The sequence below is a fragment of the Dromaius novaehollandiae genome, chromosome 1, assembly GCF_036370855.1.
Source record: "Dromaius novaehollandiae isolate bDroNov1 chromosome 1, bDroNov1.hap1, whole genome shotgun sequence".
In the NCBI taxonomy this organism is placed as follows: Eukaryota; Metazoa; Chordata; class Aves; order Casuariiformes; family Dromaiidae; genus Dromaius; species Dromaius novaehollandiae.
Genome location: NC_088098.1, coordinates 203,466,484 through 203,493,620, shown reverse-complemented (window position 1 = coordinate 203,493,620; position 27,137 = coordinate 203,466,484). Strand labels below are relative to the sequence as shown.

General features: G+C 37.3%; 1 protein-coding gene across 3 annotated transcripts in view; it reads left to right on the top strand.

The window, feature by feature from the left end:
• The window catches only part of DYNC2H1 (dynein cytoplasmic 2 heavy chain 1), a 186,503-nt gene that overhangs the window by 116,200 nt on the left and 43,166 nt on the right, over positions 1 to 27,137 (top strand). For 2 of the 3 annotated variants that reach the window (XM_064505084.1, XM_064505083.1), the window contains one exon: positions 22,234 to 22,350. In XM_064505084.1, the coding sequence (XP_064361154.1) occupies positions 22,234 to 22,350 (117 nt within the window). Of the gene's footprint in view, positions 1 to 4,242; positions 4,358 to 22,233; positions 22,351 to 27,137 lie in introns of those variants that run through there. The other variant, XM_064505085.1, reaches the window with a different exon arrangement.

The window sequence follows — 27,137 nt, the reverse complement described above, 5'->3', positions numbered from 1 at the left end:
AAATCATCGGTTTTCTTACCCACAGTATCCTCGTGTATCAGGATTTCTCAGACTGACTACATTCATTTGATCAAAACTGCAGCAGGCTTTTTACCTTTGATCTTTAAAGTCTTGTACTACCATCTCTCTGAATTGTCAATTTGTCTCACCTTCAGTATGTTCTCTGAATCATAGAATTAACAGCTCTTTCAGGAGAGAAATGATAAATTATAAATGGGATTCAAACCTTCAGATTCAGGTATTTCACTTGCTGTTTTATTTCAGGTACCTTATGAAATGGTTTGCATAATGTGTGTGCCTCATTTGCCATGTAGTCCATGAAGACAGAGACAATGGAAGACTTTATCTGCTTAAATTCACACACCTAATTTTAGTGGATAGGCTGTACCTCTGGGGATATTCAAAAAGTTAGCTTTCTCTGTGATACAGATAGAGAATTTACACACTTACTTTAGGAGAACTGCTTTATTATACACCAAAAAATTCAGGAGAAAATTAAGTGCCTAATTAAGATAGACTAGACCTCACAGTGGTTGTGGTTATAAGAACTCCTCATTCCTTTCTAATAGAAGGGAAGGTCTCTTTCTATGCTTTACAAAAAGGATTGTCTTTGCTTCTGTTGAATCCTGAGCAATGGTTTCAAACGCAATACAGATGTATATTAAGACCTGAAGTTCAGCTTCCTTGTTTAATATCCTTTTGTACTAGTGGTAGTGTCTCCAGACATCCAAACAGTCTATCATCTGGTGTGGTGTTCTAAGCTGTGTGTTTTGGAATTGATCAAAACAGACATTATGAGCCTATTCCTGAAGAAATCAAAGTAGCCTCCAAAAAGTCTGATCTCATGATGGAAAGACCTTGCACTTTAGCTTGAAATAGTCTGCTAGGTGGAGATCATCACCCTTGTTAAACATGTGAAGTGGATTTTCCATAGTCTGTTTTTTCTACATTTAAAAGAAATATTATGTATGATGATAAAAAAAACAGAAAAACCTGGTCATTCAGGCATCTGCTTATCAGTGGAATTACTCTCTGTCAGCATATTTCACTGTCCTTCATTTATGTTCAAGCTTTGTCATACTTTTCTGTCATAAACCTGTGGGAGATGCTGAGATTCAGAACAGAACACATCTCATCCAATAATTTTCTATTTTGTTGACACTTCCTTCAGTTTCTCATTCTTGGGGTTGTTTTATTAGAGAACAGACAATATTTTGTTTGACCTTTGATTATTAAAATTCTGTATCACATTTAATGAATTGAGCACATATGAATATAGAATGATTAAATATTTAAGAATACTTTAAGATATTTTTTTCTGTTCACAGTTTTTTACTTTCTGGTGATGCATGCAGATTCATGAAAGTAATACATTCTTTTCTGCCATTGATACCTATTTTGAATGTAGAATCTGCGCTATGGTAAAGGGCACGAACACATGAAATCCAGTACCTTATCCAGATATCTTTCTTTGTTCCCAGCTGGCTCTATGCCAACATCATTTTTAGCATTATTGCTGAAAATAGTAAGAAAAATGTATTCAGATGATTATCTTCAGTTATATGTATAATCATTTAGGAATTAAATCAACACAAAATTCTTTGGACACTTTTTGATCAAATAATTCAGTTGATGTTGAATAGCATTCAGCTATGTAAGTAGTTTTACTAGTTCTATTTATGTTGTTAATCTAATTTCTATTAATGGGATAGTTCTTACAGCTTCTGTTCACTGAATATTAAGGTTTTAGCTTGGCCCCCAAATTCAAAAGCAATAGTTTGGCAGAGAGAAGATGAGTAATATTTTGTGCTTACCCTTTTCTGAAAGTGAACACTTTCGAAGAATTCTTAATTTCTCCCAGTCATCAAAATTCTATCTTTTCTATTTAGAAATGAGAAATTAAAAAAAGAGTTCTTCTCACTAAAAGAGCAGCATATGTTATAATAATGATAAGTAATTGTTCCTTAATTTAATGAAAATAAAGTGCCAGAGTCTTTGGGGGTCTTTCTTTAAAAAATCATCAGTATTAAATATCTCACTTGTTGCTGTAGCAGCAAGATATTGCAGATGGCTATATCATAGTTGGGAGTTCTCAGCTATCATGTGACTGCAGTCTAGTTCAGATCTGATTATATATTTTATATGTGAGAATGCACTTGTTGTAGTGCTTCAAGAATATGTGATGATGAGAGATTTGTTACGTATTTCTCCGAGTCATGTGTGCCCCAACTTGGGTGAATGACCTATTATGTTGGGTACAACAAAAATCTACTGTCTGCTTCTCATACTGTTGCTGAACCTAATTAATGGCACAACTAACAGATTCTCTGGGACAGCTATTCTTATTCCCCTGTGTGGAGCCAGAAAATATCAATTGTCTGCCCTGTGAAATGTTTCTTTTTCCCCTTGTAACTTCTGTTTTGTTAGTTGAAGAAGGGAAATGGTAAAGTGATTTGAATTCTAGATGTCTTGAACATAAACACTTTGTTTAGTTTGTTGTACTAAACTTTTCAGCTGATAATGTTCTATCGCTTCTTTTCCCATAGGTGTCAGTTCAGATGCCTATAAATAGGCATCTTGTATCATCTGAGTTGCCCTTGTGTATTCAAGACATCTACAAGGCTCTAGCAGATATGACACATGATCCAAGGGAATTCATTTTCTTCTTGGACCAGCAGCTAGAATTCAAGGGTAAATGGAACCAGATGCCAGTGTTTAAGCAGTGGATTCCCATTGCTGATGTAACCTGGTCCAGTACAGTGTGGATCTGCTGGAGGTCCTGTGTCATATCTGCCTATCTGTGACATTTTCTTGGATACCCTACAGGGTCTTAAATGGCATTATGTACAGCAACTGAATTGAGCCACTAATGCTTACTTAGAGCTTAGGGAGGAGTTTGACTAAGGAATGACTCTACTTGAGCCTGAGTTGAAAATAGGTAATGCTCACAGGCAGATGAAAACATTTTTTTTAGTCAGATTTGCTCTCTGGGATCTCTAACATCTCTTAGGTCAAATGTGGAGCCAGTTTAGAACTTTGGAGCAAAGCTGTAATTCTTTATCTTTATTCTATAATTTTTGTTTTCTTTGGTTTTAGTTAAAAAAAAAGTCTGGATGAAAGAACACAACTACTGGATAAGCACAGTTAAACAGTACAAATCTTTAACCAGTGATTAGCATACTTTATTTGACCAGTAAATTAATTGTGCCATATGACATGAAAGTTGACTGAATGGCAAATCTTACATCAGAGCTATGAAGTGAACTGGTCTGTATATGAGGTGGAAGTCACTTTAATAATTATCTGCACTGCCTGATCATGCTGCCTTAGAAAGGGCAAGTTATAGGGAGGGAAAAAGGATTAATTTAGCTAGAAGTACAATGAGTTCCCTATAATTACAAGACTTGAAATAAAAATTTGGTATTTTTTATTAAAAAAAAGTACGCTCTCACTCACCCAAAAAGGGCTCAGTGCAGAAATTTCTTTTTGATACAAGACCCTTGTTTTGTAGAAATTCTTGCCTCTGAATATTGGGTTTGAATTTCTTGAGTATCAAATATGATACTGGAATTTTTTTTAGATTTGTTTAGCTGGTTCGGTGTTCAGAATATTGAATACCTGAGTCTAGTAATGAGACCACAATGCTAATTAAAAGTTTTGAGCATCTGACATGTGAAGTGAGGCTGAGAGAGCTGAGATTGCTTAGCCAGGAGGAGAGGAGGCTTAGGGAGGATCTTATCAATATTTATAAATATCTAATGGTGGGGAATAAAGAAGGCAGAGCTGGACTCTTCTCGGTGGTGCCCAGTAAATTCCAGGAAATTCCATTTTAATATAAGAAAACACTTTTTCACTATGAGGGTGTTTGAACACTGGAACAGGCTGCCTAGAGATGACTTGGAGTCTCCATCCTTGGAGATATCAAAACCTGATTGGACAAAGTCCTGGGCAATCTCCTCTAGCTGACCCTGTTTGAGCAAGGGGGTTGGACTAGACAGTCTCCAGAAGTCCCTTACAACCTCAACCATTCTTTGATTCATTGAAAAATCGACTAGGTATTCTAAATATCTTGTTTATTCTTTTGTAGTTAACAATGAATATATTTCATCTTTTAAAAACTTCTTACAATCTTTTTCCATAAACATGAATGAACTTTAAATATTTTATCTTTGTCAGATACTCATGCAATAGACTGCTGAATGTAGGCTGTATTGATTACTGTATGTGATGTATTTCACGCAGAATCACAGAATCACAGAGCAGTTGAGGTTGGAAAGGACCTCTGGAGATCATCTAGTCCAATCCCCCTGCTCAAGCAGGATCACCTAGAGCACGTTGCACAGGATCACGTCCAGGTGGGTTTTGAATATCTCCAGGGAAGGAGAGGTCACAACCTCTATGGGCAATTCCAGTGCTCTGTCACCCTCACAGTAAAGAAGTTTTTCCTCATATTCAGATGGAAGATTATTTAATCTGCGCTTTGCATAATCTGTTAGGATCTGCAGTTGTTAAAAATGCTAGTATTTGGAAATAAATCCTTAGTCAACCTGCACAAAATCACAGTAGATTCAGGAGAGTTACTCTGCAAAGGAACATACATGGTGAACTTCTCGTTTACATGCAAACTCACACTCTATAAACTGTGGATCAGAATCTTGAAAATATGACACTGTTGTTGTGGTTACAATTCTGTGATATTCCTTTGTAATATGAGAGAGCTTCATCCTTCCAATAGTAGCTTGCATTACTTCTTTAAGCATCATCTTTAAGTTGCCACCAGCTCAAACAGTCACCATGTCACTAGCACCAGAAAGATCAAAGTTAGTATCCCTTATGTCCACTGCTTCACTGAGTCTGTGGAAAATAGGTAGTATATTCTCTTATGCTTGTAATTTAAGTCTTTTATCCCATATAGTTTCCTACCCACTAGACATTATCCTTTCTCAAGCTGCATTTTTTACCAACGTCTTCCTTGTGCAGGGAGGCACAGAATGTTACTGTGTCCCCCACTAAAGTCAGGATTAGGGGAAGCAGGATTTCTTTTAAAACATACGTACTTTGAAATCACGTAATTAAACCAATGCAGACCTTCTATTACATCTCAGAGATTTAAAATAATCATTCAGATATATTTTGAGTTGAAGTAAATTACATTCGTGAATCTTTTGTCATTTCAAAATCTTTTAAAATAAATATTAAACAGATAATACTGTGATTTGTTTAACTAAACGTGGTTATAGTGATGCAATTGTTTTATAAGAAATCTGCATTTTATGAAATTGTTTCAATGTACAACACAGATCAACAGATATGTGGTTTTTATATAGACTTTCTGTGAATGTTGTTTATTTTTTCATTCATTTATTTATTTTTCATTCATTTGTATTGCTGCAGCATGACGTTTCTGTGCTGTAGCAGAGATTTGCTGAAGCACAGTGCAGCATTTTGCAGTCATGCAGAGATCTGTTCTCTAACTTACTGCATTGCTAATGTTGGTGTAAGCCCAAAGCATAGCACTAAAAGGAAACAGACTTTTTTCCAATAAACACACCAAATATTGATTCATTTTATATTCATAGTTTCTTTTTTTTCACAGACAACTTCTTCAGTTCTAATTTAAGTGCTAAATACCACTAGCTGAATTATTTTAATACTGGTAATTACTAATTGAATCATTAGAAATTATATTCCAAGATGCTATGTAGGGCACTCAGAGACTATTAGTACTGCATGCATACTGAATACTGGTAAGAGTCATTTTCTTTTTAAGAATATTTAGCTTGAATAGATGTGATCTTTTCAGCAACCTGACTTACATTTTTTCTGGGTTTTGTCTGTAATTGTTTTATGTAGGAAGAGTTTGGTAAATTTTTAGAGGCTGTATTTCTAGAAATCACTGTGGCTTTGGTTCTACCTCACCTACAGTTACAACATACATCTTTGACATAATGTCCTTTAGGTTGAATATGGTCATAAATAATCTCACATCTCTTGCTGTGTTTTCTCTGCAACTACAGGAGTCAAAGTAACTTGTCCTGCCTGTTTTACACCAGGCAGAGATGTTCTGTATAGCTGCAACCCAAGTTTCACTCTCAACAAGTGTCCCTGCCACTTAGTTATGGTCATGCTCCTTTCTTCTGATCTGATAAGCATTGAATTCTTGCTTGCATATTGGCCAATATTCAGATGAATTAATCTCCCAACCTAACCAATAATCTAGTAATTAGAGCGGTCAGCTAGAATATGTGGAGATTTACTTTAGACTTTTGATGGGAAGAGCCTATAAGCTAGATCTCTCTCTAGTCACCTTCTTGCAGAGTGGGCTCTAGACTCCGGTATACAGAGCTGTCTCTTATTCTTGGGACCATATTTCTATTTTTCATGTATACCTATAAACCTGTTTCATCCTTTATTATATTTTTAATAGAACCGTATATAGAAAGTGTCTTAATCAAAACAACGTATGTGATAAATAGAATTTTTCCAGACTGAAACATACAGGCCTGTGTATGCATTCTTACACCATAGAAAAGCAGTAAGGGTTATCTTGTTCTGTGCAGAACTTAGCATACCTGTAACTGATGAGTTATTGCTAGTTACCACCCTAGAAGATGAAATGAAAATATAGTGCCTGTGGCACTTCTTAGAGAGTGTAACATTTTACAGCCTTCTGTTAGTGTTGGGTGATTCCATCAAATCCTGTTGAATGGCTATGCCTGCAAATGACTATGGCCAGCAACAAGTGGCTGTATATGATCAGCCAAATGATACATGTAAATGTTTTCCAATAATGTAGTAAAGCATTTTGTGAAGAAGCCTGTTTGTTAGTAATTGGCAGGAGATCCAAGACACTTCAAATATAAATGCCAATAGAAATCAATATGGCTAGCATTTAGTTTACTTAATGCTATTTTTTGTGTAGAATATTGTGTGTGATGACTTTAATGATGCCTCTACATCACACATTTAGCTTTTTTTTACATGTATAGTTTCATAATGCTTCACAGAAATAATTTAGACCTGATCATATGAGATAGATAAGTCTCAGTGGGATTGAAAAATAGGTTGTTATTGATATTTTCATGGAATTGATTCTTCTGTCCGAAGAATCCGAAGAATGGCAAGTGGAAGGCAAAGTGGAAGGCAAACCAGTGGCCTGGCGGTTCACTTTTTAGGATCTCTGGAGGAGGTTGTGCATGCTTAATTAAAGTTGTGACTTTCTAAAATTCTTCAAAGTGCTTAAGTGCTTTACATTTTATAAATGTAAAACAATCTTCGATGACTCCCTGCACAGCAGAGAAACCTCTGTCTGTCCTGTGTATTAGAATTCTCTGTATCTATCTTTAATGGTGTGAATTCTCCTATTCTGGATGTTACTAATTTTAGATGTTTTGGTGCTAATTAATAGTTAATAATAATTTGGTGCTAATTTAGTTTCCAGTTGGTCTTGATCACACTGTTTTTCCCTTTTACCATATTTTATTGAATTGTAAAAAGTCATTTAGAAGTACAAATCGCAAAGAACAAGAACTGATTTTGAAACTTTGCACTTTCTTTTAATTTTAATTTTTTTAAAATGGTCCTCATTCTATTGAATAGTGTAAAAATCCTACATTTTTTTTTTTTTATTATTTTACGTGAAGACTTCCTTGTCTTTGTTGTGCAATCAGAACTTTATCTGAAGTGCAGTGTTAGGATAACACGGTTATTGTACAATCTGAGTTTTGTAATGTAGTATATAGCAAAATGTTTTATTCCCAAGAAAAAGTTTATTGCTGTATATAATAAATGGAAGTAATTGATGTCAGCGCTAATAATTGTTAGTTTTATTGACTGACAGTTATTAATTTTTGATAATTAATTGTTCATGTCATATATTTAGAAAAAAATGCTGTACTTCATGTTTATATTAAAAAGATCTAAATTTAATCTATTCTGCATCTTTGTCACTAGGTTCCCCATCAGTATTCAGCAGTGTGACCATCTTAGTTTTCATCTTCCTTTTGTGATGATGTATCTATAGAAGCCCTTCTCATTGTCTTATGCTTTCCTGATAAATTTCAACTCCATCTAGCTCTGTTCTTGCCTGCCTGGGCAATATTTCTATATTCCTCCAAAGTAAGTTTATCCCTGCTTCCACCATCTGTACACTTCCTTTTTGGATATGAGCTCATTCAGGAGTTGTCTGTTGATTGATGCTGATCTTCTGCCAGGCCTGCTTGATATCCTACAAAAGGGAATGAATTTTTCTTGTGCTTTGAGGAAGTTGTCCTTGAAGATCAAGGTCCAGACCCCTTTGACCTTCCCATGGGATCCCATCTACCATCTTCCTGAACAAGCCAAAGTCTGTTCTCCGGAATACCAGTGTCATTATTCTATGGCACTCAGGTCACTCCTCACTTCCCGTAGGTTCTTCTTAAACAACTCTGTCTCATAGTCACTGCAGCCAAGGCTGCCATCATCTGTCACATCCTGGACCAGTTCTTCATTATTTGTCAGTGGCAGATTGAATAGACTGCCTCCTATATTCAGCTCATCCAGCACTTGCATCAATAAATTATTTTTGATGCAATCTAGAAATGTCCTAGAATGCTTGTCTTCAACCCTGTTGCTTTTCTAGCAGATGTCAGAATGATCAAAGTCCTACCTGAGTACCATGGCATGCAATTACGAGACTTTTTCCAGTTTTTTAAAGAAGGTTTCATCCCCTTCCTATTCTTAATGAGGCATTCTACAGCAGACAACCACCATGGGATCCCCCTTGCTGACTTTTCCCATAGCTCTCAGCTGTCCTGTCACCTGTTCTGTAGCAAAGCTCTGTGCATTCAAGCCATTCCTTTGTATAGACCACAACCTCCTCTTGACTTGCCTGCCTGTCCTTGTATAAGGCCTGTACCGTCCATCACTGCACTCCAGTCATGCAAACTATCTTACAATGCCTCTGTGATCTCAGTAAGGGCATAGTTATACAGCTTTGCACAGATTTCTGATTCCTCCGGTTTGTTCTCCATGTTGTGCATGTTCATTTACAGGCTCTTGGAAAGGGCCTGCAGTCACACAGATTTCTCAGCAAAAATGCATGAGCTTCTCCCATCAGTCTCTACCCTGGGTGCTTTCTTCCTGCCCTCTGTCCTTCCACTTTTCTTTGGACTTTGGTCATCATCCCCTGATGAACTTAGTTTAAAGCCCTATTTACTAGGCTAGCAAGCCTTTTGACAGATATACTCTTGCTTCACTTCGTTGGATGGACTGTCTCTGTCCCTAACTGTCCATATTCCTCAAGAAGGTACTACAGGAAAAGCCAAAGGCCTGCCTGCAACATCCCAGCTGTGCAACAGGCATTGACCCATGAGATTCATCTACTCTTATCCCATCCCCTTTAGTAGCAGAATCAGGGAGATCACAACCTGAGCCCCTGTGCACTTCATCTGCTACTTCTGCTTAATGGCACTGATTCTTATCTATGGATCAGGTTCAGGTGGCCCAAGATGCCTCCCCTGATAGAACTTGTTCCTCCTCACCCATTACTGCCTATTCTGCAGTTGTACATCTGCATGTGAAGCCTTTTTGGTCTTGCTGCAACTCACAAACTTCTAGCCTCCACCATCATGCATAGCTTCTAGCTGTCCCTTTTTCCATGCAGTGTGGGGTTTGAGCTTTTGGTCTATGAAGTCTCTGCAGAGAGTCTGTTATCTCCTGCTGGTCTTCCCTAATGCTCTGTAGCCTCTTCACCTTCTTGTCTCAGCTACTTTACCTTGCACTTCAATGACTTGACCAGAACAGAATTCCTTCAGGTGAGACAGTGTTGGCCTTAGGGAAGAGCACCAGGAACTCCATGAAGCCCATGGTCCGAATGGCTGCATTCCCCCCTCAGGAGCTCCATCTGGGTTGTGGTTTCTAACCTGCCAGGAGAGATCACTCCAGCTAGTGCAGGGAACTATGTTCTGTGGTGTGTCCTCACTATTATTCTGCTGATTCTAATGGTTTTTTGTAGTCTGCTCGCAGAAGGCAGTCAGGCTAGTCAAGCATTATTTGCTCTTGGTAAAGCCATGTTGACCGTTCCTAACTGCTTTCTGTTCCCTCATGTGTTTGTAAGTGGATACCATATTGATATGCTCCATGATCTTTCCAGGGACAGAGATGAGACTGAATAGTTTGTCATTCCCTGAATCTTACTTCCTGTTCTTAAAGAGGGCATAATGTTAGCCTTCTTAACAGCAGTAAGGATTTTCTCTGATTGCCATAATTTTTCATAGATAGTACAGAGCAGCTTTGCTATCATATTGGCCAGTGTCCTTGGGTGAATTCCCTCTGTATTCCATGTATTTGAATATATTCATCTTCTCTAAGTAGTCTACAACTGTTTCTCTTCCACTATTAGCTGCCCCTTTCCTTCCTTAACCATGCCACAGAGGCTTTGCCTGTGAAGTCTGAGGCAAAAAGTTACTGAGTACTTCAGGCTTCTATGTACCATCCCTCACTATGTTCTCTCCCATTCATCAACAGTCCCACATTTTCTTTAAACTTTTGCATACATGTAGAAACCCTTGTCACCCTTAGTTGTTCCTTGCTGGTCTTGGCTTCAGCTGGATTTTGGACTTTCTGATTTCATCCTGAAGTGCACAAGCAGTACTTTAATCCTCTCTTCTTTGTTGCCTATCATTGATTTCACTTCTTGTATGCTCCTTTTTTCTTGTGTTTTAGTCCATTGATAAACTGCCTGCTTGCCCAAACAGTCCCTCTGCTGAAAATTCTGGTCTTTCCGCACAGTAAGATGGTTTGTTCTGAAGCTCTAAGAAAAATTTGTTTTCTGCCTTTATAATCAGCCAGCTTTTCTGGTAACCATGCCCACTTGCAAGGGAATTCTGCTAACAGTTCACTGGATAAACCAATGCCTACTTTCCTAAAGTCCAAAATCTTACCTCACTGTTTACCTTGTGCCCATCCTCAGCATAGGTGTATATAAATGTAAATAATAGCTCCTGTTTACATTTCCAAATTTGGCCATTAACCAGATCTTTAGAAATTCTCTGTAGTAATGTCCTTAATATAGTGCAGCAAGTAGCTATTTCACATGTGTTCTGAAATATCAAGATACGTATTTACAAATGATGGTTTGAAAAGGACTTCTGTGACTGAAAGGTCATTTAATTTAAGCTAGAATTGCATAAGCTAGCAGATCCCTCATGAATTTTATTCAAGCTTTTAAGATAGAATTCCCATGAAAAATCTGTTGATGCAGTTCTTTGACTTAGTATAGAGCTTGTGCATTTTATTTCTCATGCTCAGTAAAAATCTCATCTTGCAAAAAACTGCCTTAAATAGAAATTTGGACATGTACAAAACTAAAATGCACATAGAGTGTATTTAAAAGTGTGTAGAAATAACCTGTGCTTGTATGTCATATGTATGGTCATATATTCATACCATGATATTGTATAGTTATGAATGACAGTTGAATCATTTGAAAACTTATAGTTTGTTCTAGCAGAAACTCAACATACAGAAATAGTATTCATGCATGTTATCAGAATGACTTAAGTAAATTAAGATATATGGAAAGCAGTTTACAAAATCAGACAAAAATCATGTGGCCTAATTATATACTCTACAAAAATCATATAAGCACAGAGTCCTCATGTTGAATGCTTTCTTCTTATAGATATGATTGCTTAAAGAGAAACAACAATTTCTTTTACAAAATGCAAAAGGAATAGCTCATCATACCTTCGGATAGCTGCTAAATGTGGTACTCATTTAAAATGATTACTGGTGCTTAGCTATTCTGCTTGTGCTTGAAACAGACATTTGTACAAAAAACTCTATTATCTTTTGTTATAGCCACTTTTTCGTTCTGTGACTAATAATTCTGGAGTTAAAATGAATAGCAGGTGAATAGTGGAAAACAATATAGCAGTATAGTAAGGCAAGCAAGGTGTTAGCCAGGGTCAAGAAATTTCACATGTTATCTTGCCTCATTAAAGGTAATTGCAATAATATCATTGACTTCAGTAAAACAGAATTTTATCCTTGGGTTTTTTTTCAGATTTGTTCTGACCTGCTCTTACATTCAGCAAGTCACTGATTCTGTACCTCTTCCTGCTGTTCCTTGCAGATCTTGTTTACTTAGATTGGAACTGCTCACCATCTGCTGAAAATTGCAGTCAGATGTATAGTTGTTTCACAGTTCCTATGCTGGTTTTTACCTTGTTAATGGCAGCTGTGGAGACACTATGTTAAGGGGTTTAAGGGCGGGTGTACAAGGACTTTTGGAACTCTTAGACTGCTGGATCACGCTCAAGCTTATACACCAAGTCTCCATGGCTGTTACTGCCCAAGTCAGGTGAAGTAAAGCTAGTGTGAATATGCCCACCCAATACTACAATGTATCTGACTGCAGTGTTTTTACTGTGTATGGAATAGTGGGGTTGAGGATTTGGGGTTATTTTTCAAGATGCAGTTGTAATATAAAGATAGCTGTAGTTTCCTATGTATTCATCAACAGACCAAATTTTCCCATTTCAAATCCTAGCTCCTTAATCAGATTCTCAACACTGATATCTAATTTAATCTCTCCCAATGCCCCATAATTCTAATCATGTTCCATTGAATAATATGGGCATAATTATTGAAAAGATAGCACCACAAACATGCAATTGAAATTATTCCTTTAACTTGTTAAGTTATTGCTATTGATGTCAGAATGAATGTAAATTTATTTCCTTAAAATAATTTAGCATTTATATATCCCTCATATCAACTGTGCAGAGTATATAGTAACTGACATTTATGAAGTGCATTCAACATCACAAATATATGATTAACAGGCTACACAGAAGTTGATGACTAATGTACAACTTTATTTATTATTATCCAGCAATCAAACAATTTAAGTGCTTAAACTTAACAAGAATTTTTAAAATATGGGGAGTATTCAGTGCTTTCTTTATATATCCATTCTGTATATGGACGTTATATACCCCTAAAAGAAATGTGCTGTGCTGCTGGTATGGAATGGAACCCACAGTAATGTGCTATAAGGAGAAACACAGCCCTTTGCAATTGCAGTGTATCAAAGCAGTCCTTCAAGTAACTTTACAAATTTTCACTGGAATGGCACTACCTATATGAGAATATATCAGTGCCATGTGTCTGAGAAGTTTGTTCTCCTCTAAGAACAGATTGCAATTATCTAGATTTCTTATATTTTTCAGGGTGTGTAATTAGTTAAGGTCATCCACATCTTTTACCCTCCCCTTTAGCTTCTCGTTCTCCAGCTAATGTGTATCCTAGGGACCTCTACAAAGTAAAACCCCTAGCTATCCTTTGGGAGCAGGTACAGCTGGAATACTTGCTGGGCTTGTGCAGTCTGTCTGCAGCATCCTGCTGATCTTTCTCTCTTCCTCTGTTGACCCCCTGCTCTACAGAAGAATCTTCCTGATGTCAAAGGTGCATGTCTTCTGTATAAAAGATATTGGTGGGGTCAATGTCGTTCCCTCTTCTCCTCTGTATTTTGCACAAGGAGGTATACAGCTCTGGAACAAGTCCTATCCTCCTTCACATCTCTATCGTGTGAATGTGCAGCTTTGAGGTGACCTTGAGGGAATAACAAAAGAGCAAGCATAGACCTGCACTGTTTCTTAGCAAAAATTCATCCACGTGCAGTGTGAATGATTTGCTTATGAATGGCATTAAAGTACCCTTGTCCTAACAACCTTCATGGATCCTGTTCTTGCAGAGACAGTAGGGCACACTGAAATCCTGAAAGACAGAAAGGTTCTCTTGCCAGCTCAGTCTGAGGCTGCTTGTACGATAATGTGGGTAACTGCAGCCAAACTACAAGGGACAATATTAAGCATGTGGTTTTCTCACAAAGAGTATCAAACCGATGTCTGTTCTCTGTGTGACACACGAAGGTCAATGAAGATCAGTTGCACTGCACTAAGTTACTGCTTTGCTGGTATTTACTGATGTGATTATGCTATAGTTTCATATTTTACTTTAAGCTGTAAAGTATTATAAAAACAGAAATATCTCCTGAACAGCTTTGTAAAGGGATTTATTGTTTCATTCAGGGGAAATAAAACATAGAAATGATTTCTCTTTTAAGACTACATCTTTCTAAAACTGGTAGATGGCAGTAGAGTATCTGCTTGATATTTTCTGTAGATTTACTGAGAGGGAGTTTGATAGGTTTTTGTTCAAAAATAAAAATGCTTTCATCTGTTCCATAGTTTTTTTAAAAAAACAGCTGATATCTGAGTGGCAAATGTTTTCTGGTTTGTTTTTTTTAAAGTAGAATAGTAAACACATTTAGTTCAGAAATGATTGTTCCTAGAAAGTTTTTTTTTTATTTTATTTTTATTCAGTGGCATAGAATTTCACAAAACATTTGTGGCTTTACTTCTTTCCTCTGTCTTGAATTGCAAAACTGTTTGTATTATTCGATTATGTTGTATAATTTTTTAGGATATATTGCTTATGAAATAAATACAAAACTCAGATACTAGCTTGTGTTTACTATTTATTGTATTTGTCAAGTAGCACATTTCGCAAGCCTTTTTGTTCATCCCATGCATGCGTGGAGAATAGAAATAGATTTTGTGTTCCTGGAATTCTGTTTTTATCAATGCTTCAGGGAAAGAAAAGTTAAATTCTTGACATTTCTTCATTTTCCTCAATTTTTATTTTAATTTTCAAGTCTAAAATAATTTTCTAGTAGTTCCATATGAAGCCACATGGGATCATTCATCATCTTTGTTGTTTTCAATTCTGTTCATTATCTCTTTTAATTTCTCCAAATGTGTTTTCTTGAAATGTAGTGCTGTGATATATATCCACAGAAACCCATAAAAGGAAGTATGCAATACATGAAAAAGCTGAGCTGCAGTTAGTTTTAATAACTGAGTAAATAAATATTGACATTTTAAATTTGATTACCACACCTTTATTAATTTATGCAATTCACATTTTTCAGTGCTGACAATGCAAAGATACATACAACATAAGAATTTTCCACTAAGAATGGAAAAAAATATTCGGTAGTAGTTTCTGTATACTGTCCATAGTTATTAAATGCACTGTTCACAATAAATTACTCCATTGAATTTTCAGTATAAACCCTGTTATGATTAGTTTTCCATACCTAATACAGGCTGCTTCTATGAAAACTGATGTTTCTGATTAACCTTTTTACTCCTCTTAAAACAGAGTGTTTTTGGCCATTAATTTATATTTAGATTAACTTTCTTTCCATCCCTCTCTCATATTTTCAGTTGTGGCATTGTTTTCCTGCTTTATGGTAATTCTTATCATTTATTCAAAATATTGAGATGTGTATTTGGACTGGACTAACACAGCATTTAAGATCTTTTAGTGTGTAATATATTAAAAGAATGTATTAAGATAACAATGGGGAACATTTGAAAGTTAGGTATTTTAAAAGTGCTCTGATTTTCGGCAGCCCTATTTCGCTATGATTTGATTTTCAGATTGCTTAGTATTACAGCTATAACTGTAGCTACTTAGCACCTCTCCAAATCAGAGGGCAAAGGATACGATTCAACTGACTTATCATAGATGTCTGCATCTATTCTAGTCACTTCTAGTCTCTCTTCATGGTCATGGAATTATCAAGTTTAAGGCACAATTAATCTCATCCTAAAGTAAACATCTAAAATTGTGTCCTAAAATTACCTTTTCTGTGTGTTGACTATAGCGTGAGTTGATAGTAACTGCCTCACATATATATAGCGTAGTAAGATGAGCTGAAAGTTTGAAGTTCGATTTCTAGGAAATGAAAACCCTCATTCTAATTTTCACATTACAGACCCATCTATCTGAGGCACCTACCTAAGGACCTTAGTCTTCCTATGTAATCAATAGGAAGAACTTCTGAAGGACAATTTAGTCCACTTAAGATCTGTTTATTGATTAGGTAGGTAGCATAAGATGCAGGATTGAACCTTGTCAGCTTGAGAAGGGACCTGTTTATCTCTCCACCTGCTCTGAGTGTACTTTTACATAGAGAAAGGATCTCACACTTGCTTTCGTGTGATGGTGTCTTTAACAGCTGAAAGGGTTGCACCTACACTTCAGCTGGGGAGACAGAAAAGGACTGGTCAGAAAAGTTCACCTCATGAGATGTGGACAAAGAGTTGTTCTTTTTTTAATCCCAACAGACTTCAAATAGGAGATGGATGCCTTGATGATCATCTCAGCTGAGACAGTTGCACTTCAGTAGTAACACAAATTTAGTCATCTCAGAAAATCTTAGGCACAAATGGTCTCAAAAATAAGGTTAGGTGACAAAAACAGTGGGTTTTGATCTCTCTGGAATGTAGGTGCTGATGTTCTAAACATATCCTAAGAGTCTTGGTTCATCAGTTTAAATTAACTTCACAGTAGATGTGGAAATGTTTCTTAAAGTCAAAAGTCTAGAAGCTAAGATCTTTCATTAAGGGTGAAAATAACTGTCAGTGAGCCATTTTGGTGGAGAGGGGGGCATTCCATCAAAAAAAGGATAAAGTGTCAGAATTTTTATATGGGACGACAGAAAAGCAAGCTAAGGCAGATAATGTCCTGAGAGAAACCCTACAACAATGAAGCTCAAGCTCGGAAAAGTAGTTAATGATGACAACTGATGGGGAGGGCAGGTCTTGAGTTAAAAACAAACATCACCTTGAAGCATATATGACCTTTAACTTGGAGATCTCTTAAAGAGATTGATAGAGTCTACTTATGCAATAACTCAGTCTATTCTTCTATCAGTTTTCTGTCTTTAGATACTTTTACTTAAATGAACTTATAAACTAAATTTATATCCTTTCTCATATATTTTTATCTCTTTGTCCCGATTTCTTATGACCTGTTAATCAGACCGCTAAATTAAAATACTTTTTGTAATACTGTATTTTCGCACTCCTCATTTCTGGCAGCCCATCCTCCTTTATTTCTCTTTCTTTCTGCTGCTTCTTGCTCTTCTCTTCTAATTCTTCCTCCTCTCTTTTGCATTAGAAGAAGTTCAAAGACTGAGTTGCTGCTCCTGCCACTGAGCACAGCAGATCAGTTTAAGCAGGGATTCAGAATAGAAGCTTTCAGTACAGTCCCCAGCCCCCTCAACTCGTCATCAGAAACAGGCTCAAAAAACAAGAGATGTCTGAGTTCGGCACTTTTTCTCAGAAGTTTTACTATTGCCAATAAATTGAAGGGAGTGGAATTACAGCAGGTTTGTTGCAAAGTCTCTATTAATTTAAAGTTCTGCTGATCATCTCAATGCCTTCAGTTTACTCTTTTTCGCCTTGCCTGTATACTGAGAGATATTTCTTCATGATAGAGTTGGCTTACCCAAATCTGCCTGTTCTGCATGGGAGCAGACCCACTGCAAAATGATATCTAAGTTTATTTGCCCTGCAAATGTTGCATTCTCCGTGTATATTGATAGGGTTTCTGTCAACATGTCAGATGTATATATGTTGAGGTGTATGAGATGAACTGCTCTCACTGAACTTTGGAAGACCTGTCTGAGCTTCTGAAAATGAAAGAATATTTGGAAAAAGCTTTGGGAGGAGGAGAGCTGTTTAGGATACAATGGCACTAAGAACACCTGGTACATACTGGCCATAAATTTAGCGTGGAAGTTAGAGGACACTTTCTAAACATCAGAGGAGTGAGAGTCCAGAGCTACCTTCTAATAGGAGGAGGGAAGGAAGAAAACATCCACCTGGTTTTAAAATTGAGTTTGTTAAATTTGTGAGTTTGTATATCAGTTGTCTGTAATAGCAAGAGACTAGACGGGACCCAGTAAATTGTTGTGTGTCTGTGAATAAGAACAGACTTGCTTCACATCAGCATGGAGTGAAACTACACAAGTTTTAATTCTCCCAGCCCTTGTCAGCTGGTCAGTGTTGAAAACATCACAAAATCAGGTGAGAGTTTTTTGTATGTGGACAAAGGGAAGGGTGTAATACCTAGGTAAGAGCCTGAAATAATTTGCAGTGACACATTGCTTGAGAGAAGAAATGGGATGAACTAGCAAGATCTATTACGGATTTTCCATGAACACTTGGTAAAGATTATAGTATTATATAGTGCTCTAGGACACTGAGAGTTAAAACTTGATTTCTTTTGAGTCATTACTTTTCATGTAAATGCTTAATTTTTGATAGCCACATCCCAATATTTTTGAACTGCTTTGAAAAAATATTCAAGGCAGAAACAGATATAGTTGCTCTGATTAACAAAAATTGAAATAGTGGATTTATAGTATGTTTCATATTTAAATTGCCAAATTTTGTAATAGAAAATTAAAAATGGACAGCTAACCCTATACAGTAGTTAGAAAATACTTTATCACTTTAAATACTTGATTTTGCAATCACTACTTCTCAAATTCATTTCAGCTATATAGAGTTGTGTTTATACCTATGAAGTCACTTGAAATAGAGTAAAATCCTGAATAGCTTCAATCCTCCACATTCACAAACCAATCGTATAAAATCGCTACACCTTTCTAGTAAAAGTATGAAAGTTTATATGAAGCTTATACTGAATTACCAGTTGAAGTACATTTGGTGTAAATGTTTTTAATTCATTGCGAATGATGTCAGGCAACTATCCAAAACAAATTGTAAGAACCAAAACTATAGTAAAAGAATGATATCTGGAAGGCACAAAATTGTGCTTATAATCTAGATTGCTTGTCCAAGTATTTGTGTGTGCTCAGAATGAAAAGGAGGAAGAGTAACACACATGATAGAGATACTATGATCAAAACATTAATCAGAGAAAAAAGATTGTATAAATTAAACAAGAATCTTTTCTTTTATATACAGCAGCTGGAGCAACCAAAGAATTATTAGTTATTAAAGTTATTAAAGTTTAACAAATCAACAAGGATATAAGAATTTTCCATAATAGAAGTTTACAACATAATATTTGAAAACTTAGAAGAGTTTTCTTACTTGTGTGAAGGATTGCAATTTTGAATGAACTGGTAGTTTTAAAATCTAAAATATAATCAAACATAATCACACAATTGTAGAATTATGTAGGTCAGAAGGGGCCTCCAAAAATCTAGTGCAACCTTTTGCTCAAAACAATTCTCGTTAGAGCTGCTCAGGGCTGTATCCCATTGAGTTTGCAAAGGTGGATATTCCACAACCTATCTGTGCCCCTGTTCCAGTGTTTAACCACTCTCATGGTGACTTTTTTTCCTTATATCAAGTCAGAATTTCCCATATTGCACCTTGTATCGCTTGCCTCTTTTCTTTCCAGTTTAAATCCCCCAAGAAGAATCTGCTTCTGTCTTCTCTGCCGCATCTCATTAGGTAGTTGTAGACAGCAACAAAATCTCTCCTTAGCCATCTGTTCTTGAGGCTGAAAAAATACAGCGGTCTTAGCATCAGTATGTCATGTTCTCTGGACCACTAATCATCCTGATAGCCCTGCACTGGACTTGCTCCAGTGTGTGAGTGTTTGGTGCTGCAGAGCCCAAAACTGGACACAGTACTCTAGATGTGGTCTCACAAGAGCTGAATAAAGGGGAAAACTCACTTCCCTCAACCTGATGTCTATACTCCTGGTGACACCTCTTAGGATGTGGTTGGCCATCTTTGCCACAGATGCACAGTGCTGACTTCTGATCCTTGCACCAGGACCCCCAGGATTTTTTCTGCAAAGCTGTTTTCTAGCCAGTCAGCCCCCAGACTGCATTGTAGCATGGGGTTATTCCACACCAGGTACAGAACATAGCATTTGCCCCTGTTAAACTTCCTGAGGTTCCTGCCAGCCCATTCCTCCAGTCTTTTGAGGTTCCTCTGAATATCAGTCCTGCCCTCCAGTGTATTGATCACTCCTCTTGATTTGGTGTCATCCAGAAATGTGCTCAGTGCTCTCTATGCTATCATGCAGGTTGTTAATGAAGACATTAAACAGTATTTGTCCCTGTATTGATCCCTGAGGGGCACCACTAATCACTGGCTGCCAGTTGGACTTTATGCTGTTTGATCACTTCCCTTTGAGCCTGATGACCCAGCCAATTTTCCACCCACCAATTTTTGTCTGCTTATCAAGCTCATACCTCACTAATTGGCTACAGGAACACTATAGGAGACTGTGTCAAAGGCCTTGCTCAGATCCAAATCCGCTGCCTTCCCCTTGTCCTCAGTGCCAATCATCTCTCCATGGATTGCAGTGAGGTTGGTCAGGTATGATATGCTCTTGGTAAATCTGTGCTGGCTGATCCCAGTCACCCTCTTGTCCTCCTTGTGGCTTAATATGGCTTTGAGGAGGATTTGCTCCATAATCTTCCCAAGAACTGAGGTGAGGCAGACCAGCCTGTAGTTCCCTGATTACTCCTTCTTGCCTTTCCTGAAGATGGATGGGATGTTTGTCTTTTCTCCAGTTATCTGGAACCTCCCCAGACCTTTCAGAGATGAGAGACAGTACGTAGAATCCTCCAGGACAACAGATTATATTGTCATTTCTGATGGAATAAAAAGGAAAATTTTGTTCAGAGTTAACATTGTATGAAGAAATGAGTTTTTCATGAAAAATCAAAATTATTTTAGCCTAATTAAAATTATTTTAAACTTGTTATTCTAAATAAATATTTGTTTTTATATATCACTATTTATATATACATTTTTAGTATTTCTTAAAAACTTGTTTTATGTCTTGTAAGACATTTAGTATAAAAATAAATGATAGTAATTATTATAAAAGCTAAAATAACCATTCAGTGTGGTATCATCTAGTATTCTCTATCAAGGCTGATAAATCAGAAGCTGCTATTTGCTTTAGCTAAAGAAAATGAAAATAATTTATCAGAAAACAGAAGAAAAGGAAACACTATATCATCAAACATCTTTTAAGATTAGAAAATAAATCAAACCCAACAGAAGCGACTCAATTTCAAGTGCTTGATTTTTTCTATTTAACAATGAAATAGTCCAGTCCTTCTGAAAGACTAATGTATTTTTATTATCAAGTTTAATTCTTTGAAGTCAAGCAAAAGAGAATGGAATTAGTGTGTTTAAGAGACGTACATACTGCAATGTCACTAAGGAAGTTTAATTGCAATATTCTTTCTTTATAAATATTATTTTATATATATTTATATATACTTACCTGTAAGTAAAAACACTCATTAGGCAATTAAAGCAAATAGTTGAACTACTTGAAGTTAAAAAAGGACTTAAGGACCAAAATCATATCCCTTCACCTTTAGATTATTACAGAATAGGTGGATAGTCACTGCTCCCTCTTTTATTTTGCAGTGTGGACATACACCTTGGTTCCTCAGTGGTTCAGCACAGCCAGAATTTAAGCTGTGTACATAAACCCAGTCAGTTTTAAATGAAACAATCACTTTATTGAAGGGACAAAGGACACTGTTTCCTGAGACATCACAAGAGTAAACATAGAGACCCAGAAGGTCCTGACGGTTTTATGCTCCCACAATCTTTAATTTTGGGTGGCATTTAGAAGGAAATAACTGTTATAGGTAGTGGTGAAGTTCTAGAAAAGTTTTGCACTTGGAATAGTTTGTCCTTTTAATACTAGGTTTGATCCATTTATGTATGGAGTTATCAGGGTTGCTGACAAAAAAAGGCAATTGAACCTGATGAATTGGGAGGTCCCTTCTTTCTGAGAGTGTTGTAGTTGTTCTTTTAATGTTTGTTTCTTTCTTTCATTCATTCATTCATAAAAATGCATTTAAATAATTTGAATTGGGAGATCAGAGTGAGCTGGTTATACTCTACTCTGCTGTCTTAGAGTTGTGATGCCTGGTAGGTACTGTGTATATTTAGTAACATATTGTGGTTTTTTTATTTATTGATGAAGCTTAGTTAAAGGTAGAGCATTATTTTTTTTTTCATAGATTTTGTGGTAAATATTCTTTTTAATTAATTACACACCTCATTAGTTTTTAAATTACAATTGAACACAAGAGGTGACTGAAGAAAAAATAAGAAAAATTTGCAAGTTTTTTGGTTTTGTGTTTAATATGAATGAAGTTCAAGTATGTAATATATGTGGATATAGGTTTTGTTTGTGTTTCAAACAGAACATGATTAACAATTAGACATACAGAAAAGTATAGTCAGTAGATAAATCAGAGAGTAGCTGCTTTAATATTGCAGGGTTTTTTTTACTGAAATTGGTTTGTTTAACCTTCTTCAGTATTTGCAGTATTTTCCCACCTTCTTACATTATATTCTCATTACACAGGTCATTTCACAGCTTCGGATCCTGAGCAGGTCAGTAACTGCTGGCTGCAAATTTGACAGAGAAATATGGTCTACTGAACTTTCTCCTGTTCTCAACCTGTGGAAGAAACTTAATCAGGTAGGAAAGTAGCTAATTTGAAAAGACAATTTTTTTTTTTCAATAGCTATATTAAAAGTAAGGTTTAATAAATTATCTTGAATATTGATACATTAGAAGTGGAAAAGTAAATGAAATGCCTTTGAGGTGGGAAGTACAACATAACATGTGTAATTAGCTGTGAAGTCTGTATGTGGAATAATAATCACTTTCTTCTTCATATAGAAATGAGAGCACACTCCAAGGACATATGACTGACATCTTTTATGTGTTTTAAAAAGAGCAATAATATATTTTAGTTTTGAACTTAGTTTGTTCATTTTTCTAGTATGCACAAAGCAATGTTTAAAGCTTTAAAATTTTTTTTCCTGTATGATATTGAAATACAGCACTAGTTCTAAATCGATGGTTCATAAAAATCCTTGCTGCAAAGCTTGCGATATACAGTGTCTTTTCCTTTGAGGATTTTTGTTTTGCTCTGTTGTTCTGCCTGGGCTTGGTGTTTTTTAACATATATTGTAAGGCTTGATTTCCAGCCATTGAAATACTTTTATGCATATTCTTTTAACTGCAATATGTGCCCATTCTCTTTGAAATGCAGCTACTAGGAGAGGATTCCTCTCACCTAATGTTAGGTATCTAGATAGGCATTTGGCCTGTTTTTCTGCTCAGTGATAAGAAATAGATCAGAGACATCCTATCCTAATAATGTATCTTTTAGACAATAACACTAGAATGGAAGAAACCTTTCCTTAAATAACAGCATACAAAGAAGTGACATGAATGGCACATTGGCACATCAAAATTTGTAATTACATTTTGAAATTTTTTCAATTACATTTTGAAATCTCTCCTTAAATCAGCCTTTAATTCATGCTAAGTGTACGATAATATAAACCTTTTGGCAAAGTATATTGTGGTACTAAATAACTTTATGATGAATTCTATGAGTCATCTGAACATCTCCTGGTGTTAACCACATCTGTGATCTTGTAAGACAATATTTTCCAATATGACATCCTCTGTTATAACATACTCACTGGAGTTAAACATCCCTTTAAGCCTGCAATCCTTCTGTGCAAGGGTTCTGAGGAAACTGCTGAAAGTAAGTACATATGCATATCAGGGAATTAGCTATGATGGCAGTGTTCGGAAGACTGATAAATGAGGCCAGTAGTAAACTTTAAAACAAAACTATGCTACATTAATACTCCTTTACAGCACACATTGCTAATGGTTAGTTCTTTATCATTATTAATCATTAGCACTACATATTCAAAGCAGTTAATCTTTAAAACTTGCATCCTAAATTAGTTACAAGTATACACTGCCATGAAGCCAGTGCCACTGGCTGCACTGACAGCTCTGGTCCTTAATGGTCTGAGTCCCCCAAGCAGAGGTAGCCAGGCCTGAGAGCTTCTTGACAAGGGCAGCTGCTGGGCTTCTGTCCTGTCCTCTCCCCTCTGAGATCGCCTCCTTCCATAAGAGGTTTTGCTCTCTGGGTAATTCTCAGGCCCCGGCCCCTGAACTACATGCTGCAGGGTGCTTAGAGGGGTTATTTTCCAGGCAGGTGGCAGGTGCCTCATCATACTGCTCAGCTGTTTTTTTTTCTTGCTTAGCTGTGTCTGCTTATCTTAAAGCAAAAGCAGTCTTCTCCCAGCTGTTAAGGTTGCCCTTCTTCAGCGATCAGCAGGTGACCATCAGCTGGTTGTTCGTAGTTCTCGAGCCTCTCTTTTTAACATTTCAAGGCCTTTGCTGTTATCCCATTCTTCATCTGCACATCATAACAAGAGACACTTGATTCCAAGTTCCAGTTCACACCCCAAGCTCTCTTAACAAGTTGGTAACAAACCTACAAGGTCAGTACTGTGACCTTGCACAGTTAGCATGAGGTGTAGTCAGTGTTGCCTGTTCTCAGCAGTGTCAATTTTATTTTCATGGGGTCACTGATTACAAAACTGTTATATATTGATTGCTGTGGTTAGTGTAGTTACAGCTGAATTCAAAACAAGTTAGTATTAGTTAAATTTTGCTTAGTGTGCACTACTTCTGTGGGTGCAGGAGACCTCTGCTTTCAGTACAAAAATAGCTTGTTCAGTAAGGATTAGCATCAGCCTGACTGATTAATGATATCTGGGTAATCTCTGGACAATCTGTTACTACTGACCATCCTCCCATTCTTCAGTTTCTTGGTGTGAGTTACCAGAGAGCTTGTCTAGTTCAGAAAACTCAACAGCTAGTTTCTTTCAGACTTTTGGATTTGTTGGTTTGAAAATTTGCATTTTAACTAGAGTGTGCTTCCTTTTACTTCCGAAGCCAAAAAGCCTCATAAGCTAGTTAAAATAATATGTAGACAGAGATTAACTATGTTTTTAAACATTTTTCTTGCAGTGCTAAGTATGTAAGTCCAGGATTAATTCCAAAAGAATTGTCTTACAAATGCCTTGAGAATAGTTATTCATCACCTAAGTGCTGATGATTCTGAAGCATAACAAAAATTCACTACATGTGATAGGTTTGTCCTGTAGAACATCTACTGATTGAAAGATTAATTCATAATCTTTAAGTGTGGGCATGTGTTTATCTGTACACTCTATACCATATAGTGATCACATTTGTATTTTGTAAGCTAATATCCAAGCTTACAAAAACATAGCAATATTTCTCTCAACTGAATATCAATGTTTCATCCTGTAAAAATCAATATAAATAATTTAGAGCATATAACATAGCTTCATTGACAGAACATCTGTACAATTTATGTGCATCAGCAGATTTCAGAACTTGGTGATAAAACACACCTTCTACCACATTTTGGGCAATTTTGCACAAATGTACACATGGACTATTTTAAGATCTCAGTGATGTGGCCATTTGAAGAATGACACCACATTAAAGTGTGTAAAATAATGTTCATATTTTTTCATGCATGCAAATTATATTGTGTTAGATCAGTAGTATTGAGCGAAGCTAATAGGCAACAAATAGATGCAGCAGTTGATGCAGCAGTTCGTGTAGAGTGGCGCACAGGAGACCTGCAGCTCTGCTCAATACAGGACACACATCCTCCGCAATGGTGGTAACACATCGCAGAGCAAAGTCTCCACCTACTCTTGCAGCAACTGACCCTTTAACATCTCAGGCTTCCACCCAGACAGCTCCAGAAGAAGCACGCAGCTCTGCAGGTCTTGAGCTGCAGAGAGTGCCTGAGGCCCCTTGCTGAGGCTGGGGCAGTGAGAGAGAGACCTCTAGACTGCAGCAGATATGCGCTCTTGATTGAGGGCCTATGCTGCCAAGTTAAGAAGCTGTGGGAGGAAGTTAGCAGGCTGCACAGCATCAGAGATGATGAGAAAGAGATCGACTGGATCTTTTCCGAAACCCTGCAGCTTCAGGAGCACAAACCCTGAACTTTTATGAAGTAAGGCCAGGCAGCATCTGTGCCTGTCAGAGTGGGAAGTGGAGAATCCCATGATGGGAAAGGCTGGAAGCTAGTGACTTCTGGCACCAGGAGAAAGGCTCCGGCTCCATCGCAAGATTTGCAATTACAGAACAGATTCAGTGCCCCCATAGCTGATGAGAGGGGAGCGCTGTCAGACAAAGCACTGAAGCACCCAAGCCGGCTAAACCTGAGCCACACAGGAGCACTGGGAGGAAGTGGTGAGTGATATTAGTGGGCGACTCCCTGCTGTGAGAGATGGAGGCCCCCATCTGCTGACCTCACTTGTGATCTAGAGAGGTTTGCTGCTTTCCGAGGACTTGGATCCAGGATGCCATGGAAAGGCTATTGAGGTTTGTCCAGCCCTCAGACTATTAGCTCCTGTTGCTCTTCCACATAGGCACCAATGATACTGCCAGGAGTGACCTGGAACATATGAAGTGTGACTAAATGGCTCAAGAACAGCCATTCTCAACCTGCAGAAAGTCAAGCAAAGGTGACAGGAGGCCTTCATGGATGAATAAGGAGCTCCTGACAAAACTGAAAAAAAAAAGGAAGTATACAACAGGTGGAACCAGGGACAAGTGACCTGGGAGGAATACAGAGACACTTATTTGCTCCCTGACCTTCTCGGGGATTAAGGTGAGGCTGATCAGCCTGTAGTTCCCCAGATCCCCCTTCTTGTCCTTCTTAAAGATAAGGAGTGGCATTTGCTTTCTTCCAGGCCTTAGGAACCTCTCCCGATTACCGTAACCTTTCAAAGACTGAAAGATTGAGATTAACCATTCTTGAGCTTGGAGGAGATGATCCTTGAAAATCAACTGACTCTCTTGGACTCCTTTTCTCTCCATGGCTATTTCCCCTGGGATTCTTCTAAGGAGGTCCTTGAACAAGCCAAACTGTTCTCCTGAAATCCGGGATGCGATCGTGCTATTTTCTTGTTTTCCTCCTTGCAGGATCTTGAACTACACCATCTCATGGTCGCTGTAGCCAAGGCTGTCTCCGACCTTCACATCCCTGACCAGTTCTACCTGAACCCCAGAGCCATGTAGTCACAATAGGTTCCTGGTCTCCCTGGACAATATCATTGGTACTATGTGGAAGAACAGCAGACAGCAATAGTGTGAGGGCCAGACAAGCCTGGACTGCCTCTCCATAATGTTCTTAATATGAGCCCCTAGCAAGCAGCAAACCTCCCTCAATGACAGGTCAGGTCAGCAGATGGGGGCCTCTACGCCTGCAGCAGGGAGTGTCCCATTACCAACACTCACTGCTTCCTCCCAGTGTTCCTGGTTTGCTCACGCTCCCCCATCACAGATGCTCCATTTGACAGTGCTCCTAGCTCATAATCAGCTATGAGGGTGGTGAACCT